Genomic DNA, 20,100 nt, shown 5'->3' with positions numbered 1-20,100 from the left:
TGTGTTAAGGGCTTAGAGATGGTGGTTGATATACAAGGAAACTAAAAAGGATGAGGGAGCTTAAGTTTAAAAGGTCAAGTTTAAATATCATTTGAGCAAAGTCTGTATAATTTGGCCCATATAACAAGGTTCACATGACATGTTCATCAATCCCTTCGATATTAGAATATGATATATTGGCAAGATGGCGTGAGGGGAGATAATCTTCAAGAGAAGGGAGTATAGAATGGAGCTGCATTATACAGCAGGTGTCAAACTCAGCAGGAACCGGCATATATACAAAGATGGCTTAATCTGGCTCATCAAGATAAGATTCTAGATCAAAATACCAGTAAGCAATACCTACTGAACAGCCCAGTTTAACACCTAGCTTTCCTGAAAGCCAGCCACAATGTCTCTAACTTAGCCTTGACTTTGGCTAAAATTAACACATAGTCCTGGACCTTCCTCCTGATTGACAAGCCCAGACACCCCTCAAAAGTGGCAACAGGGTGAACATCATCACTTGTTCATAGGAAGCCCTTGCTGGCCCTTGGCCTGTTTGGCCTCACATCCCTCCTTTGCTCTTCCCTTCCTGGATGGGATGTGCAGGTTTCCTGGGCCCCATGTCAACTGGCATCTAGGTTTGGCCAGTAGGAGACATTAATTATATAGTAAGAGGGAGGAGGAGCTTTCTCCCTCTTGACCTCAGGCACCTTCTTGGACAATGACTATGTGCCCTCCATGACTTCATTTCTCCCAGAGGTCTACCAGAGTTCCAGCTTCTTTTGGGTGACCCTGACCTCTGGGCTCTGATGACACCACCACCTCCTTTTGTCTCTCCCATCTATGCTGGGTAATGGCTCCTGGTGTCAGTACTGTCTGGGCTGCTTCACCCATCCTCTTCCAATGTCTGCGTATCCATTCTCTAGCAAATTTGCTCCATTTTATATGTTTGGAGTGGTTTCCCTTTTCCTGGTTGGATGCTGATGGATGCAGAGCCTGTGCTGATTTCTAGTGATTATTCCTTCCTTTAGTTAAATGGTAAGGGAAAAATTCTGATTTAATCATCCAGTCTATATGTTTTTTTCCTGTATCAACATCACACTTACTCTTGCAAAATATCTGAAATCCACATTTTCCATTAAAAAAAAAAAAGTCAACAACAGCATTTGTTTCTCCCCAGGCTTCTCGCACCCCTCCTGTTTGCTACAATTTCAATCCTCAAAGACTGCCAAAGTAGTTCATGATCACAATTACAAATGCTCTCAATGCCTTGGGATGCAATTTGTAAAGTCTAGAGGCTTGAATCTAATGAAGTATCCAGATGCTTTCCTACCAACGTTTTTTCCAATCTTGGACTTAAATTCCATCTTAAAAATAGCCTACCATTCTAAGAATTTGCTTCCAGCAAAATCAAGAAGGGATATGGTACGTACCTGACTTTAGAAGAGCCAGAAAGTTGCCCAGCTTCCTTATCTTTTCCCTGTTGCCTCCTCTTGGCAACCCCCCTTCCAATAATCAGAGATGTCTGCGATCCTTAAAACCTTCACTGGCATAGAGGTAGCAGCTCCAAGCCTGAGTCTGAAAGGTTTTCTCCACTGGGTGCCAGATGCATGCAAAGCCAGAGTAAAGACAGAGAAACTCTTCATGAAAAGAAGTCATTAAGGAGACGGAGGTGAACTGCCAGCATAGTAAGATTTGGGGATAATATGCCCTTGGATAGCTAAGAGGGGACTGTGTGTTTTGAAGACTGCCGCTTTTAGGAATTGTGTTCCCAAGAGCCAGCTTCCTTTCTTTACCATCAGCAATGATCACCAGCATGGGTTATGCATCCACTGAGATTTACTTGGTTTTATCAGTTGCAATTAGATGTTCTTTATCTGAGACTTCTATTTTTGCTCCAAATCTTCACGGGGAAATTCTCTGAAGTAAAGTTATAGACTTGGGCCTGTAGCCAGTGAGAGCACCTTGAGAATGAATGATTAATCCCTTGTTGCCAAATTTTGTTATTGCTGCCATTAAGTCATCTAGATGTAAGCCTGATACAGGTCTCGCCTATAGGAGGAAAGTTAAGTGAATCACTCTGGGGACTCTGCCTGCCTTCATCCTAAGGATTGGATGAATTCAGGCTGCAGGTTGCAAGGAAGCATGGCCCCAACACCCACAGCGCACCCACAGTTTATAGACACAGAAAACTCCTGCTACCACCCTGGAACCAGCTCCAAGGCCATTCCATCATTATGCCACATGTGTGAGCAGTTCCTCAGAGTTTATCAAACATTTTTACCTCTGTTACTACATTTGATCCTTAGAAAATCCCTGTGAACTTGGCATTTACTTACTATTTTACAAATGAGGATATAAAATCACATGGTGATTAATAGCTTTGATCAAGATGATACAGCCAGTTAGTGATGGAGTCTGGATGCAAACGCATGTATTTCAGGTCTGAAACCCATTGCTTTTGACTGATCTCATAAAACCGTAGAATCTCAACTTCAAAAGGTGTGTAAGAGGTCATGTAGTCCCTCTGCATGATGGGAGAACACAAAGTTTCCAGATAGTGTTTTTCACTGTTGGTGACACATTCTCCTGCCTTTCTTGGTAACTTGGGGACTTGGAGGTAGACCCCATGGGAGTCCCGTATCTCTAAGGAGAATGTCTCTCACCCAGAGCATGGGTATCGCTGGAATCAAGGGATGCTGAGTCGAGGTGGGAAGCAGGGTCGATTAGCAAAGAAGAAAGGTCAGCATCCCATGACAGTGAGGTATTGAGGGTTTGGTTAAGCATCCAGGAAGCCCAGGAAGTAAAAACAGGTGGAGACAAAGTGGACAGGTGAAAGGGAGGGCCAACTCTGGAACAGGACTTGGGAACCATGACTGCTTTCATGCTCCTCTCTATATCATAATGCTGCCTACAGGGGCTGGGCTTGAGCCTCCCCTGGATAGTGCTTCCACATAAAAACCTTTCCCGGTGTTGGTCCCTAATCTACCCGTGTCACTCTACCCATTGATATTAGCTCCAATCTTTAAGATTAAAGGGACCAGGGGCGCCTGGGTGGCTCAGTCGGCTAAGTGTCTGCCTTCGGCTCAGGTCATGATCCCGGGGTCCTGGGATCGAGCCCCGCTTCGGGCTCCCTGCTCAGCGGGAAGCCTGCTTCTCCTTCTCCCTCTGCCCCTGCTTGTGTTCCCTCTCTCGCTGTGTCTCTCTGTCAAATAAATAAAATCTTAAAAAAAAAAAAAAAGATTAAAGGGACCAATCTATTCCATCTTCCACAATGGTCTTTCAACATTTTGAAGGCAAAAACTAAGTCTCATCTGAATCTTCCATTCTCTAAGCTGAAAAGTCCGGATTTTGACCACCATTCCTCCAAAGTCAATGAATCTCTGAATTCAATGTGTACCTGAATCACAAATAGACCTTGTTAAAATGCAGGTGCTGATTCATTAGATCTGGGATGGGGCCTGAGATTCTGCATTTGTAATAAGCTCCCAGGCGATGTTGATGCTTCTGGTCTTTCGACCACACTTTGAATGGCAAGGCTCTTAGCCTGTCTTTACCCTGGAAGTCCCTCTCAGACGGTAGAGTCTACAATTAGATAAGCCTCACCAGAGTGGTCTGACTAGTGCAGTGTTAAGCAAAGCTAATTGGCCTTGGTGGATATCAAGAGTCCTTGGGGAATATAAGCTGGGGTGGTTGTTTGGTGGCATGGGAGGAGGAGATAGGGAAGTAAAACATGGCAACTGAGCCCTATGTATAGAGCAGATATTGAGGGAGAGAAGAAGACTTCACGAGACCAAGAGCTCTCCTCCCTTGGGCACCAGGTTTCCATATGCAACAATGAGTAGGTAGTACACTGAAAGCCAGATGGGAACTCTGAGCTGGAACTGGAAGGGATCTGGATTCTAAGACATGCTAGATTTCATAGGCAGGGGATGGCAGCAACTGCTTTGAGAGGGCTGGCTCAGCTTTGGGAGTGCTCAGAGCTCAAAGGGTGCAGCTGGTTGGGGTATAAGGTTGGGCATGGAACCTCATGTCAGAGACAGTAGTCTCCTGTTAGTGCAGGCTGAGCTCACAAGATTGTTTTTGATGACTACGTCACACAGGGGACTCAAGTAGAGCCTTGAAGTTCCCCCAGTTGGATAAATTTACCACCTGGTGCCTAGCTGCCAGTTCTAATTTACTTGAACTATTCTCAGGCTGGCTCCCAATGGAGGGCAGAAATGAAGAGGATATATCCATGTCCCTCCCCCTTCTCTCGGCAGACTCCCATCCCAATCCCTGCTTAGTATATAGAAGTTGCCTAAGGCCAGAAACAGGACTTTTTAGGGACTGGGGACTGGTATGGTACTAAGTTTGACTGTCATGAAAAGGGTGGGCTTAGAGCAAAAGCAACACAGCTATCATGTTGCTGAGGGGCTACCAATTCTATCTCTGAAAACTTCCCTTGGATTTCTGGACGGTGAGTTGCTTGGCCAACATTCTTTGTGGACCCAGTTCTGGCATTTCCTTAACTACAACTCTATGAAGGACAGTTCATTATAGTGACAAGGAGGTGAGCCCTGTACAGAGTCCACCTCTGGAACTCACTAGTTATATGGCTTTGGACAAGTCATTTAACCCTTCTGTGAAGTTTTCTTATCTATATAAAAGGGAAAACAAAACTAGCATCTTCTGAGTTTTGTGAAGATTAAATGACCTCATATATGAAAAGTATTTGGCACATTACTTGGCACCCAGCAATGGATCAGTCCATTTAAGCTGAATTATTTTAAAAGTTGTAGTAATTGAGCTTCTGTTTGATCAGTGCTTACCTGAGACAGCCCATCACATTGCTAGCAGGACCCATCATAAGGCAACCCTTATGTGCTTCCCTGTAAGTCCTATCACAGGGTCTCATTTGCTCTGTTGAGCACTTAGATCTAAGCCTCATGGACTTACTTCTGACTCTGAATCAGGAGCAGGGCTAGCCCATGCTTGGTCTCTGTCCCTTTCTTCTTCCTCTCAGATGGAGGAGCCACACAGGAATGCTGTCTGGCTTCAGTCCCAGAGCCATTTCCTCTATATCTGTACCACCTTTCAACATTGTTGGCATACTTCCTTTTTGAACTGAGGCACAATTCCACAGTGGCCACAGCAAATGCCCTTGAAAGTGTGCCGCAGTGGATGTTGGGTTGGCAGTGTCCTGGGGCACGTTCATGTCCCTGTACCTGGAGTCTGGTTGGGTCAGCCAAGCATGATTCCTTCTCATAACTTCCCTGTACAGAGTATGTGATTTCACCTCTGATGCCTGTTGGCTGAACTCATTGAATCTGTCTACACCACTGGGTTCTGGCCTTTCAGATCGCCTCCCTGGATCAAGTGTGTTCCATTGTTGGTTCATGGTCACCATTGAAGGTGCTTCAGTCTAGGGACATCTTGGGACTTATTTGGAGAAGGGTTTCTAACACTCATCTAAGACCTTCGCTTTCCCTTGAGTATGGAGCTTGATTCTTTCCTAGGAGCAGTGTTTGACATGGTCCATTATTCCTTCCTTCTCGAAAACACTCTTCTCTTGGCTCTGGGGCACTTGATTCTCCTGGGTTGTTATCTTACCGATTTGGCCACTCCTGCTCTGCCTCGTGTGCAGGCACATCTTCCTCTACCCACTCATTAAGTGCTGCAGACCCTCTACTCTGTCTCTAAGCTTGATTCTCCTTTCACTTTTTATTCTTTCCCTGAGTGACTCCATCAACTTCAGGCTTCAGATACAGTCTGTGTGCATAAATCACACAGTTTTACCTCCAGCTCAGACCTCTTTCCAGAGTTCCAGACCTGCATTTTTTTTTTAAAGATTTATTTCTTTATTTGAGAGAGCGAGAGAGAGTACATGAGAGGGGGGAGGGTTAGAGGGAGAAGCAGGCTCCTCGCCAAGCAGGGAGCCCGATGCGGGACTCGATCCAGGGACTCCAGGATCATGACCTGAGCCGAAGGCAGTCGCTCAACCAACTGAGCCACCCAGGCGCCCCAGACCTGCATTTTTAACTGCCTCCTTTTCTAGAGTATATCTCTAGTTCAGATTGCCCCCCAAACACCCATTTTCTCTCTACAGCTGTACTCATTCTATTGTTTCTTGAACCCATAAGCAGCACCATCATCCACCTTGTTATGAAAACCAAAGACTTGGGGTGCATGGGTGGCATAGTTGGTTAAGCATCCAACTCCTGGTTCCGTCTCAGGTTGTGATCTCAGGGTCATGAGATTGAGCTCCATGTTGGGCTCCATGACCAGCAGGGAGTCTGCTGAGGACTCTCCCTCCCTCCCCCTCTGCCTTTCCCCTACACATGCACTTGCACTTGCATGCACACACACACACACAGAGTCTCTCTCTCTTTCTCAAATCTTAAAAAAAAAAAAAAAAAAGGAAACCAAAGACTTGTGGACATCCTTGACATCTTTCTCCCTCACTCTCTGCATCCATCCCATCAACAGGTTTTATTTATATGCATTTCAAGTAATCATCTCTTTTTTTCTATCTCCACCGCCATCACCTAAGTCCACACAACTATCATCTCCCACCTGGACGCCTACCATGGTTTCCAAATTCGTCTCTCCAAGCCACTTTGGCTCTATGCTGAAGCTGGAATGATCTGTTAGAAAAGCAAATCTGAGCATATTATTGCTCCATGAACAACACTTAAATGTCTGGGTTTCTCGGGGTAAAGAACAGAAGCTTTCATTGTGGCCTCTGATGCCCTGTGTGGACGGGCCCCAGCTGTGCTCTCCAGCTTCTCTCTTACCATGCTAGCTCTGCTTTCTCACCCTCATTACACTGTTTCTTTCATTTCTTGAATGCTCCAGGCTCCTTGCCCCATCACATAGTGCTGTTCCTTCTGCTGCTCCCACAGGCTCTTGTAGTGTTCTCTAACTGGTTATAGTCCGTCGTCCCTCGGAGCTCACCCCATTGGCCACATCTTCCCACTAGTGATTTCATTCCCCTCTTATGTGATTTCCAAGTGCCACATGCCTCTCTTGTCTCATCATTAACAGATTTGAAAGCTTACTGTTACCAATTCATGGTTCATTAATTCTATCTCCCGAGCCCCCCCCCCCCCCCCCCCACCGCCCCACCACTCATGGTAGGTTCTTTGAGGGCAGGAACTGTGCCTGTTTTGCTCACCACTGTATCACTGAATGCCTGGCATATAGTGAGTGCTTGTGATTATTTACCAAAGGAATGATGTGTGAATCTCTTTAAGCCAAGCCAGCAACAGTGTTCCTAAGGTAATAGGATCCTCTCCAGGGCTCCTTTGCCCTTGTACCACTGGTCTCTAGAATAGGATCTCAGAGCAGGCACTAAATAAAGTTTAGCTATGCCAGTGAATGCTCCCGAGCCAATTTCCTTCCTCCAAATCCAAATAAAAAGATTCTGATACAATTGAGGAAATTGTTATCTGGGGTGTTCAGTTTCCCTGATGTTTGGTACGCAGTGGACTAGCCACCATCTCAAAAATCATGGCTCCAAACTGGGAAATGGAGGCTATGTGGGGGCTCCTTGGAACCTGCCCCCATTCTGGGATATGAGACCAGCCCTGCCAAAGAGGTGGTTGGCTAACTCCCCCTATGAACTCTCTGGGCTGTAGATGAGTAGAGGTTGCTCAGGCAGCCCTGGGATTTGATGAGCTGGTCTTGCCTTTAGCTGGTGAAGGGAACTGAATAAAATCCCATATTCATGAGTCCATCCGGGAGAAGGATCTCTCATCCCATTCAATAGATAGCATCGTTTGACACATGGGTGCTCAGTAGTAAGTGAATGAATGAGTGAAGCAAACAATTGCAGTCCACTCAACAGTCCAATCAACAGGAGGAGGAGAAGGACAGCCTGTGTGAGAGACACTGACAGAGAGATGAGGACACGCACTCCCTGTTCTTGGAGACTGGTCATTCCCACTGGGGAGACTAGACTAAGTAAACCCAGCTTGTCCCAGTTACAAGACAGTTTGGGGAATGTGCTGTGCTCCAGGAAAACACTTGACACAATAAGAAGAAGGGATGCATCCTTGTGCTGGAGGGCTGTTCTTAAAAATCAGTGACTTTGGGGAATCAGAATCATAGCTTATGGGCATTAGCATCCCTTCAATTCAGCTGAGTCCTGTGAACACATGGCTGAAAATGGAGAAATTCAATTTGGTTCCATGAGAACAAATGTGTGTGGGCATAGATGTCACCCCTTCAGCTAAACGTTGAACAATCACAAACATTAAGGGAATACCTATTACAAGCCAGGCTCAGTGCTACCAAGAGGAAACGAAGATAAAGGAGGTATAATCTCCCCCCACCCAAGGAGCTTACAGACCACTGGAGGAGACAGATGGAGAAACAAATAACTAATAATATCTGTATATTGAGGTGTGAGCCAAGTGTTACAGGGGGTTAGAATTTAGTGAAGAAGGAGGAACTGTCCCAGGGGTACAGGCCACCAGAGGAGATGCAGTCACTGATGAAAGATGAGCTGGTGTTGAGGAGGCAGAGTAGAGATGTGTCAGGGAGAGGATTCTGTGGATTTAGGCTGCCCCACACAAACATGGCACCATTGGGAATATGAACAGGAGCAGGAAGGAATTCACTCAGGGTGCTGGTAATCCCTGGGCCACTCTCCAGGAGTGTTCATATAGGTGTCTGGAATGAGAAGTGGCCTCTGACCCCTGGTCCATTGCCTGAAGAGTCCAGGCAGAGGCATTTTTTGGCTACCTAGAGTTGAATCAACAAGTTAGTACCTGGCAGAGCACGTAGCATCAGCATTAAATTCCAGAAATGGAGTTAGTTGCATGTGTTTTCCGAACCCCAGGCAGTTCCTTCAATGTACTACATTTCTGCCACACCATTTGTTTCATATAAGGCACAAAACAAAATCTTTATGTTTGTACCTTTAAAAATCCAGTGATTTTAATCGTGTTACCTTAACAACAAAGCTGTTGTTTTCACCACTTACCAAAAAGAATAAAGTAGGGCTTGGGATAATTCCATGAACTCAAAAATCGAACTACAGATCCATGGTTTGATCCCAGGGACAAATCAGTGTGGGAGATAAAACCTTCCACTTGATTTCACTGGAGGATAAGAATGCCCCAACCCAGCAGTTGTGCAACCTTGGACCACTCATTTCATTTCTCTGCACCTCAGTTTCTTCATCTGAAAAAAAAAAGGTATAATAATCAACATCACAAGGGACTAACCCTCAAAAAGATTAGATGGGACACTGTGTGTAATGCTCTTAGCACAGTACCTGGCACATAGTCAGCACTCAATAAATGGAAGCTGTTGTCATTATAATTGTTTTCTAGTCATGTGTATGAGCCTTTTCAACATCTTTCTTCTTTCCCCTCGAAGGTGCCTCCACTCAGAATTCTAACACTGTAGAGCCAGAGAAGCAGGTGGACAATACCGTGAAGATGGCCGGTGTGATTGCTGGCCTCCTCATGTTCATCATCATTCTTCTGGGCGTCATGCTCACCATCAAAAGGAGGTGAGTGTCCGGTGCTGCCCTTCAGACTCTGCTGACCCCACCTGGCCCAATACTGCCGTGTGGCCAGGTCCTTGTTCCGCTGATCACTTCCAAGCAGGGACCTTCTTTTATGAGTGTTCAAGTCCTGAAATACTTGAGCCAGTTGTGGCTCATTGTGTTGGCGTCTGAAAGGTGTGTGCTGCCTGTTTGGCAAGTGACCCAGAGAGCAGTGGTTTCCTACAGAGCCAGTGATCCCTCCTACGGTTGGGCCACCCTGATGTGCCATGGGATTCCAGGTCATGAGTCTTCTCAGAGTTAACTGCTCTGTTATAACTGATCAAGTCTCATCATGATTACTGGGGAGCCCCAGAAATACAGATGGAGGAAAATAATGCTTCACCCTTTTTGCCTTCACTCACCCTGATTTCTCCTTGGTCTACCAGCAGTATCCCAAGCTGACCCCAGCGTGGCAGAGATAAAGCCTCCTGTGGTGCTGTAGTCCCAAAGGAAGGTTCCTTCCTACTCTATGTCTGATAATATCATCCCAGCTGGATTGTTGCTGCTTGTTATTTCTCAACAAGATGTCTTCCTGGGTCCACTAACACAGTTACTGCCTGTTGAATTTCTCATGAAAACCAGGGTACAGACTCCTCCTTATCCCCACATCCCCAAGATTTGCTGCACTGACATCTTTTGTTTATCAGACATTCACAAGGGAATTGCGGAGAGGGAAAGGAACCATTCATCTAAGAAAGCTGATGCGTATCAGCTGTCACTGTCCCAGGATCAAGGTTATTCCTCCAAAGAGGGAGTCCCAGGGCTCACCTCTCCTTGACCCCTGGGCTGGCACCATGTTTCCATACCTACCACCCACCTCCCTGTCTTCTCAATTTCAACATGGCAGTCCCAGTCTTGGTCTCCTCCTTCCCACTCCCCTAGTCAGCCAGAGCAAACAAAACATTCATCTACATTGTATATTATATGCTGCAGCATGACTTGCCCCCAACTTGAAGATAATTTTACATCATTAAACAAACCACTTAACACCTAGCCTGAAGCTCTGCTTGTTTGGTCATTCACAGAGTTTAGGGCAAGCCCCATAACAAGGACCCAGGGACTTGCTTCCCTCTGTGAAGCAAAAAGTGCTCATGAAATTTGTTTCCCACCATAGCAAAGAGACAGAATGTCCTAAAGACAAATTCCAGCTTCTACCTAAGGAGTCCCATGAGTATAAATGCAGAAAGTTTTTGATTTTTTTTTAAATCCCCCTTTCCAGTGTTCAGTGAGTCAGAAATACTGGGGTTCCCACTATGCATGCAGTCAGCCTTCTCTTAGCTATTTTGGCACCAGAATATCCCTGTGTCTTTCATGACTCTGTTCTGAATCAGCTAGTCCTCCCTCTGGCCAGGATATCTTATTGGTAGGACCTTGTCCTTTCTTGATATCCTTTGTCTAACAGGATCACTCCTTTCCTCAGGCTCTCAATAGAATGACGGGAGAGTTAAGGTTCTTACCCAGCTACTGATTTTCTGGTGGGAGAGGGGAAAGGGAAGGTATGACATTAATATCAGGGAACAAGAACCCCCGAAGCACTAAGGACAGCACCGCATTGTCATATCCTCATCATCCCTAAGACCATATTATAGGTCTTAGTAATCAGTCAGCTGCTATTAGGTGAAGTCAAACATGAAGTCTGGTTTCTCTGGAGGCAGTAAGCACGTGTAAGATTGCTGACATGTTTCTTAGAGTCTCAGACGCATTAGAGGCAGAGGTGGGAGTTTGGGATTGTCTACCTGGAAAAAGTAACCAATTTAATAGAATCGCATATCCTCTGATAGACCTGAAATGTTCTCATTCTTTGCCACTGATTTGTAAGTCAGATAAGCTCTTCCAATTTTGCTCTTTCTAAAGCCTGGCTTAACCCACGTCACCATCATCTGTGAGCTTGTGAAGAAATTTCACTTCCTTCTCTACAGCTATTTCTGCAATGTGTGACTTTTCGGGAGGGAGGAAAGGGCTTTCTGTTTCCAGGGTGGGAACAAGTATAAAGTGAGTCCTTTGTGTGGTTTTAACCTCTACTGTGTATCTTCATCATTGCTCACCTGTATCAAAACCGTCCATCAGACCCAACCAAGAGGAGTCACATGATCACCGTTTGTCCCCAAGAGGCAAATTTGAGATGTTGTGGCATCAAAGGGGGTGGGCAGGGGCAGGGACTAATCACTGTTTGCATACACAGTATCTTTTGGAAAAAAGAGAAAGGGAAAAGCTGAGAGTAATAATTTACAGATGGGTGCAGGGCAAGGAAATAAGAGAAAAAGAGAACATAAATATAGGTCTGCGCTCTTTCCAGTAGCCTAGTGTCTTCTGATGTTGAGAGATGCCCCCGAAGGACAGTGAAGCATTTGGTGAGCTCCCTTAGCTCTTCTGACTCCAGCCCCTTATAGAAGTATGGGGAAAGCTTCACTGTTCAATTGAGTCTGTCACTAACTTACTGCTGGCCTGAATGTTGTCTGCAGCTACCTAAAAGGAAGAGATATTAAAGGAAAAGAAACCCCTAAATAATAGGCAGATCATCACAACTCATATCCTGGTGTCAGCATCTCTTCAGTATCCCAGTGTGACCTAGAGTTAATTCCTGGATGCAGGAACTCTCAGAAGTCACATGCCTGATGCACCCCCCTCCACTGACTTGAATCCTAAGGGATTCACCTGGCTCAAAAATTTCCCCAAAGCACAGCCAGATGTTTCAATACACATAAGATGTCCCTCGATTCTCCCTGCAGTGTTCATCATCATTGGCCTTGGGGCTTCCTTGTGGCTCTCTGATGAGGGTCTTTCTCTTGCTGTTAGATGTTTCCTTTGGTGATACTGAACTAGAAAGCTATGGAGAATAGGCTAGAGATACAGAGGACCAAGGGAAAGACTTAATGAAAGAAGCTAAATCAATTGTTTTGTTGTTGTTGCTTGGTTGTTTTGTAATGGATGAAGGGGGTATTGAGAAATGTAAGGTTGCAGAAGGGGATGTGAAATGTCGGTGGGTGATTCAAACAGGATTTGCCAAAAATACAAGTTGAAGATTTTGCGTAGTACCTTTGGCTGTTTGGAGAGGGCTTCTTTGAATTCAGGCCAATGCAGGATCAGAACTACATGGAGATACAAAGGGTTACATGAGCATTTTAAGAAAGCAACCTGGGGGGAACCTGGGGGGCTCAGTTGGTTAAGCAACTGCCTTCAGCTCAGGTCATGATCCTGGAGTCCCTGGATCTAGTCCCACATCAGGCTCCCTGCTTGGCGGGGAGTCTGCTTCTCCCTCTGATCCTCCCCCTCTCATGTGCTCTCTCTCTCTCATTCTCTCTCTCTCAAATAAATAAATAAAATCTTAAAAAAAAAAAAAAGAAAGCAACCTGGAGCTCCTCCCTGATACAGTTCTTAACTGGGATATTGAATATTGGCTGGATAATGGCTCCATCCTTTACTCCTGGTTCTCTTGATCACATCTGGACCTCAAAATGTTCTAGAATGGGTCTCTTTGTGCCATTATGTAATAGAACATACCTCCTTTTCACTCACCCTGTTGAGTTTTGAAATAGAGAGAGACTGTCATTACTACAATCCCGGTCATCTTCTTCCCTGGCCTCCTCCCTCTAGAATTGCTGGACATCCTCTCCCAAAGGAATATGTTGCTAGGTGTGGTCCCTTGGCTTACTACTATAGGGCTGTGGGTGCCATCAATGAAAAGAAAGGTGGAAAGCTCAAGCCTCAGTGCCTTACCCTTGGTGTTTGAAGGTGTTTATTAGCCACTCACATATGGGAAGTTCTACATTTTAATGTTTGTTTTGGCGATATGCATGTATGTGTGCATGCCCACAGGCTTCACATAGTCCCAGTTTAATCCTTGGGACACACTTGCTGAAGTCTGAGCATGGTCCTCCAAGGCTTAAGGCATAGTCATTTACTTTTGCACGGGGAAACACTGGAGCTATGAAGCAGGATTCTTTGGTAGATGTGTACCCCAAGACTTGTCTGGATCCTACATTAACCTTTCCATTCCTTTTTACTTTTCAAATGGAAACTGAACAACTTTTAGGGAGACCTTTTTGAAGTCAGTCCCTACCCATGGTTCTAGCCACCTCTATCTCCCCTCTTCCTCCCCCTGCCCAGCTTTTCTTGGTCCAGCCTTGATCTTCTGCCAACCATGCTTTGTCCAAATAGTAACTTTTCTAAGAATGAATTTGGAGTGTCTTGACTTTGAGATATGATAGCCTACTTTGAGAAAAATGTGCATCTCTTGGTGTACTTTGATTATCTGTGACTTGGGTCTGCCCTAGGAGCTCCCAGTCTAATAGGTATAGACATCTTTTTGCTGTGGAAAGGGAAGCAGAAAAACTGGGTCCACATCTCTACAGTCCCATTTATTTTCTGTTAGCCTTGCAGAAACAACAAAGCTCAGCCTCTTGCTTTTTCACCTGTGAGATGCAGCTAATCCCATGGGGTTGTTCTGAAGATCAAGTGAGCTAATGGTTGGGACAGGCTTTATTTCCTGTACCTGCCTAAGAGATCATAAAGCATAATGTCAACAGGGGCATTCATCTCTCACGTGACCATCAACTGACCAAGCCAGCTCCAAACCCATTGCTAATATGCTAAGGGCGGTGCTACAATCAGTACACACATTCTAACATATTTGTACATTTTCCATTTAAATGGCCCCCATATTCTGATTTTAATACTACAGGTAATTGTAATAGGGTAGGACGTTGTACTCCTGTGGGGGGTTTTTTGTGTGTTTGTTGTTGTTGTTGTTGTTTTGAGAAGAGGAAACTGAAGTTCAAAAAGGTTTACAATTTGCCCATGACCTTGGAGAATCAAAACACAAACCCAGGCTCTGTGATTCCAGAGAGTTAACTGAATGCTCATAACTTCTATTCTGTCAGTCTATGGAGACTAGTAGGAAATACGTGAATCCTGGAATAGGAAACAGGCAACCCAGGTTCAGGTATCCTTTGCTGCTCTTCTCTGCTTTTGTGCACACTAGTGCCCTGGAGCAACTGTTGGACATTTGTCTTCACCTACAAGCCTCCTGCCAATCGCTAACCCTCAGCCCAAGTTCCTCCAAGTAGGACTCCCAACTGTTCCCTCTTCCTTGAGTCTTCCCACAAACCCCAGACCCCAGGAAGACTCAGTGACACTCCCTGCATGCAGCCACTGTGTCATATGCCCAGGTCTTCAGGTGTGGATGCATCCACACTGTGGGTGTAGTTTTGCTGGCCTTGAGATGGAAATGGCCCAGGAGGGCAGGATCTTCTGCTTTCGCCTTTTCTCAACAGAGCTTCACTGCCCTGTATCACCTGCCTCTGGATATCTGCCTTGAAAATCCCTCGAGGTTTTCATGGTCAAAGCCCCAATCATCACCTGCCTACCAATCTGCTCATGATCCTGTGTCCCCATCTTAGTGACAGGTACTACCTCTCATTCCATCAGTCAAATTGATGGGGTTGTATCACCCTGATACTTCTGAAACTGAGTCTTTACCTTCTCTTGGGTCACATCCTCCCCTCACTCCCTCCACTGCTCCTTCCCTAGTGCAGACCTCTGTAGCTCTATTGCATGAGTCTCCTCCCCAGCCCCACCCCTCCTACCCACCCTCCACAGTGCAGCCAGAGTGATGGTTCAGGAATGAAACTTGTACTCCCAAACCTGCTGTCGAAAATCCCTTGATGGCTTCTCCTCCCTTATAACAATAGTTCATGGAGTAGAGATGAGAAAAGAAGCATATGTTTTAGGTCATCTGCAGAGTTGTGTCAAGCTATGCCATCCTCCTGCTCACAGTAATTCTGGCAGATTTCCTGATGGTCTTACTCCATTCCTATACCTTTGCTTGTGAAATCTCCTCCTCATTCAATGCCTGTGTTCCTCCATTCCATGGGACCAGATTCTACCCCTGTTTAAGGTCTAATTCAAAAGCCATCTTTCTCCAGTAAACCCTCCCTGACCTCCAATCCAGACACAATCCCTTCACCATCTGGATCCCCTCTATTAGGATCCATGGTATATCCCTGTTATATTTGTCATTTGTATTCATATCTTATCTTCTCCACTAGACCATCAGCTGCCTATTCTGATTCATCCTTATCACAAACGTGCCATGTGGATACTGGGGATTCCCTAAAAGCATGTTGAATGGAGGAGCCCAGTGAAATTAGAACAGATGGGGCCCAGGATTAACTCTGTCTCTTGGGCATGAAAACTTCACTCAGAACACAGACCCAAATATCAACATGGAACATCAAGAGTACACCAGTCCTGTGGTGAGGATGTGAGGCTGAAAGGTCAGCATGGGAAAGATACAGCATGGTCTGAGCCTTCAGGGAACATACTGTCTATTCAGGATTGGAAAAGTGAGGCAATAGGAAAAGGGAACTTCTGTGTCAGCCAAAAGAGACAGTAGTACTATGAGATTATAGTGTGCTACAGATCACAAAACCAAAATGTGGAATTTAAAGAAATTGCCCCAAGTCACATAGCTAATAAGTGGCAGAGCTGGGTCTCAGACTTGGCCAATCTGATAATGGATGCCACACTCTTAAACACCATCTAGCCTGAATGAAATATAAAACAGGACTTACTGAGATGCTGAATTGTATGACATAATTTTCAGTGGTTTATTGAGGTGGGAAAGCAGCCCAAATTAAGTGTGTCATGCTGGCTGTTTTGTCTACCCCATTCTAAATAGCTCCTTGCTCCACACACTGAAAAGTGAATCCTTCTGTTTGCACTTATTCAGGTAGTCACTCAAACTAGAACCTTGGAGGTCCTCCTCAGCATGCTCCCATTTAATCGCCTACTGACTCACCTTTCACATTCACTTTTCCTTCCCCATGGCCATTATGAGATAGGCCCTCAACATCTCTTGCTTGGACTTCTGCAGTAGCATTCATGACCCCAATCCCTCTTCCCTCCAACTTTCTTCTCACACTCCTGCCAGAATAATTCATCTAGAAAAATATTTGGCCACTGGCTCTTTGGGGTCTCCCTATGAGCTGTGGTATTGAGACTAAGGTCCTTCAGCTCCTTGGGAACTAGGCCCTGCCAATATTTTGACATTCTCACCTTGCTAACTGACCCACCCATTTTATAGATAGTTCCATCTGCCTGGAAGTACCCTTCCTCCTCCATCCATCTAGACGCTCCTTGACTTTACAACTCAAGCATCACAGACTCTAGGCCACCTTATCTGTACCCCCTCCCCACCCTTACCCCTGGATATGGTCCCACTGCTCCCTGTGTTGCTGCTTCATGCCACTTATCACTCCAGAAGACAGTATAGCATAGTGATTATTAATGCAGGCTTCTAGAGTCAGACTGCTTGGATTCTCATTCATGCCAGCCACTTACCAACTATATAAATTTGAGTAAGTTGTTTAACCTCTCTGAGCTTCACTTTCCTCATCCATAAAACAAGGATAATAATGCTACAGAGGACTAAATAAAGTAGTCTACATGTTGTATTAGCACAGTACCTGACACGTAAGTGATGTCCTGCTGTTTAAGTGGTAACTCTTATTACTCTTTGTTTTACAAGTTTCTTATCTGGCTCTCTCATCAGACATTTGGGCTGGATCAAGATCTCATTTGTCTTTCTATCTCTGGAACTTGGCAGGGACAGGCATATAGTAGGCTCTTAAGAAATGTTTGCTGAATTGATGATGGAAAGATGGATGAGTGAATGATGGATGGATTGTTGGATGAAAGGGTAGATGAGTGTGTGGGTTTATAGGCTAGATGAATAAGTGGGTGGATAAATTGCTAAGTGGGTAGGTGGATGGATGGTTAGATGGATGGAGGGATGGATGGTTGGATGCATGCATAGATGAATGCATGGATGGATAGAAGAGTGGACGGGTGGGTTTATGAACTAGATGGATGGGTAGATGGTCAAACAGATAGTTAAATAGATAACTTAGTCCTGTTTAAGTAGTATGGAACAAAGGAAAGCTGTACCTCGAGTCAGCCTTGTTAGCCAGCTGAAAAGAAGATTCTGCAGTATGTGATTTATTAAGTTTGGAGTTTTTTGTTTTTTTCTAAGCACAGCTGTCTTCCTGCTCAAGATTTTTGGTCTCAGGCAATCTGTTACTTGCAATATCACTGTATCCTTGTAAATTTAAACGTTCAGTAAATCTTCTTCAAGCCTGAGAGAAAACACACACGTATACTGTCTTGTGGCCACACAGTAAAGATTGTAATCCTTGCCCTGGAACACTTTGCAATATAATTGGGAAAAGCTACTCAGTTAATAGAAGCTTGCCAGTTGCTGTTCTTCTGGAGTTGACTTGAAGCTGGGTCAGGATAGCACCTGGCTTTTGGTGACAACCAGGATAACTCAGAAAAGCTACTTGGAAGAGGTGGTTTGAAAGTAAGGAAGTATGTTGTCATGAGGAGGTGGCCTGGCAGAGGTGAATCCTGAAGGTTAAAAGCAGAAAAGCCAGAAGGTACAGAATATTGAGTGCAGCCTGGGGCTGTTGATGGCGAGGACATCTGGCTCAGGATGGAGGCCTTGCAGTTGGTGGTTCAAAACTACACAAGGCAATAGACCTAGTGACTTCTTAGAGCCTCAGATTCCTCAACCAAAAATGAGAACAATAATGCTTGCTCCATAGGGTGGTAGGGAGGATTAAAAGATTTAAAGCATGTGTCATCTCAATGCCAGACCCACTGTGTTGCTCAACATACATCTGCTTTGGTGATGGGTATTGAGGAGGGCACATTCTGCATGGAGCACTGGGTGTTATGCACAAACGATGAATCATGGAACACTACATCTAAAACTAATGATGTAATGTATGGGGAAGAATAAAAAAGAAAAAGAATAAGAATAAAAAAAAATACATCTGCTTTCTTACCTCTTCATGGACAGCACCTGCTAGTGGTCCAGAACACAAACTTTAGAGCCATGTTGCTATCAAATCTGGTTACTAGCTGCTTGATCTTAGGCAAATTACATAAAGCTTCTTTGCCTCAATTTCTTCCTCTGTGAAGTGGGGATGATAATAATACCATCTGTCAGGGTGGTTGTGAGGAATACATGAGTTAACGTATGAGAGCCTAGGACAATGTCTGATACATAGTAAGTGCTCCATAAGTATCTTTTCTTATTTTATTATGATTTTTAACATTCCTGTAGAGGTGAACACTTTGTTCCTGGTCACCAGAGTGAGAAGCAGTAAACCTTATATCTGTAGGTGAGGCAGGGACATGAACTCCCCTTTGTTGAGGACTACGAATGTCAGGTGTTTAGATTAATATGATTTACTTAATATACTTTATTATATATCATATATCACATACAATTTGAATACAACTTAGATTAATGTTAATGCCCACAATGACTCTTGGTAATAGATAATTATTGCCCCCAACCTTGATGTGGAGAGACTGAGACTCAGAGATACTCAGTGACTTATTCAAAGCCATGCAGTTAGCAAGTGGTGGTGCTGGGACACAAAGACATATTTCCACTCCTCAAAGCTGTTTAGGCTGGCAGTCATCCATGCCATTCACCTTGGCACATGGATCAGGAAACAGCAGTCTGGAGGGAGGAACTGACTTGCCCAGGATGTAACAGTGAGCAAGTGAAAGAGCTGAGATCAGAACCCTGTCCTCTCAAATCTCAGCCACTTTTCTTGACAATATGGAGAACATAGGTAGCTGTAAGTCTTCATAAAATGGAACCCTAGCTTTCTTCCCCAAGGAATCACATTTCTAGGCACAGGACTACAGAGCCAGCCATGAAGGAGAGGAATGGTTTCCGTACAGTGTGAACCTGTATGGTTGGCAAGGGGGATATGGTGACTTGCGTGGGCTCTTCCATCTCCCACCCATTAGAGCAGGGCATTCCTCACCCCTTTCATCACCTAGGGCTGCTGTTCCTTTGACCCAAGATGTTGAACGGTTTTATGAGTGACCAGATCTTTCTGCACTGTGGCTTATTTTCCCTGGCTCAGCTTCCCAAGTATACATGGGGCTTCCTTTCTGCCATAACTTCTTAGCTCTCAGAATCACTTTCCTTCTGGAGCTAGAGGTTGGGCTCTCCTGATGAATAAGAGAAAGCCTAGAGGTGGCCCTGCCTAGGGGACTTTGGCTACTTTCCTACTCAAGAGGGAGAAATTTGAGGCTCTGAGGACATGTTCCCACGCTACAGATATAAAGACTGCATATTCCTGAGCCAAGCAACTGGGATAACAGTTGCAATTAACCAAATAACTCTAGAGGGAAGGGAACTATTCTTGCCTATTCAGATGGATATTTGGGGACCTTAATTATCAGCAATTTTTCTCAATCCACAAATGTATCTGTTATTGTCAGTGTGGCTAAGTCTGTAAGATAAAAGCATTCCTATTTTTTCCTACAGAATACAAAAAGTTATAACAAAAGGAATATCGTGGACTTATTTGAGTTTTTTATTGTTCAGAAGCCAAGAGCTAGAAGGGACATCTTGGAAAGAGATTTCAGGTAGTGATTTTTCATTTTGGAGAGTGGAATTCTTAGTCATGTGAAATTTTAAATGCAACTTCAGTTTATAAAATAGAAAAAAATAGAGAAGTGCTGGCTTTTGTGGATGGTGGGGGACCAGC

At 44.8% G+C, this 20,100-nt stretch overlaps 1 protein-coding gene across 1 annotated transcript in view; it reads left to right on the top strand.

Annotated features, from left to right (window-relative positions):
* The window catches only part of PTPRT (protein tyrosine phosphatase receptor type T), a 748,756-nt gene that overhangs the window by 558,007 nt on the left and 170,649 nt on the right, over positions 1 to 20,100 (top strand). The window contains exon 12 of the mRNA XM_064571786.1: positions 9,352 to 9,487. Coding sequence (XP_064427856.1) covers positions 9,352 to 9,487 — 136 coding nt within the window. The remainder of the gene's footprint in view (positions 1 to 9,351; positions 9,488 to 20,100) is intronic.

The sequence above is a fragment of the Mirounga angustirostris genome, unplaced genomic scaffold (genome assembly GCF_029215605.1).
Source record: "Mirounga angustirostris isolate CCGP_5_RB_7025 unplaced genomic scaffold, mMirAng1.0.hap1 SCAF_10, whole genome shotgun sequence".
NCBI classification, from domain to species: domain Eukaryota; kingdom Metazoa; phylum Chordata; class Mammalia; order Carnivora; family Phocidae; genus Mirounga; species Mirounga angustirostris.
This window is presented reverse-complemented; position numbering and strand designations above follow the sequence as displayed.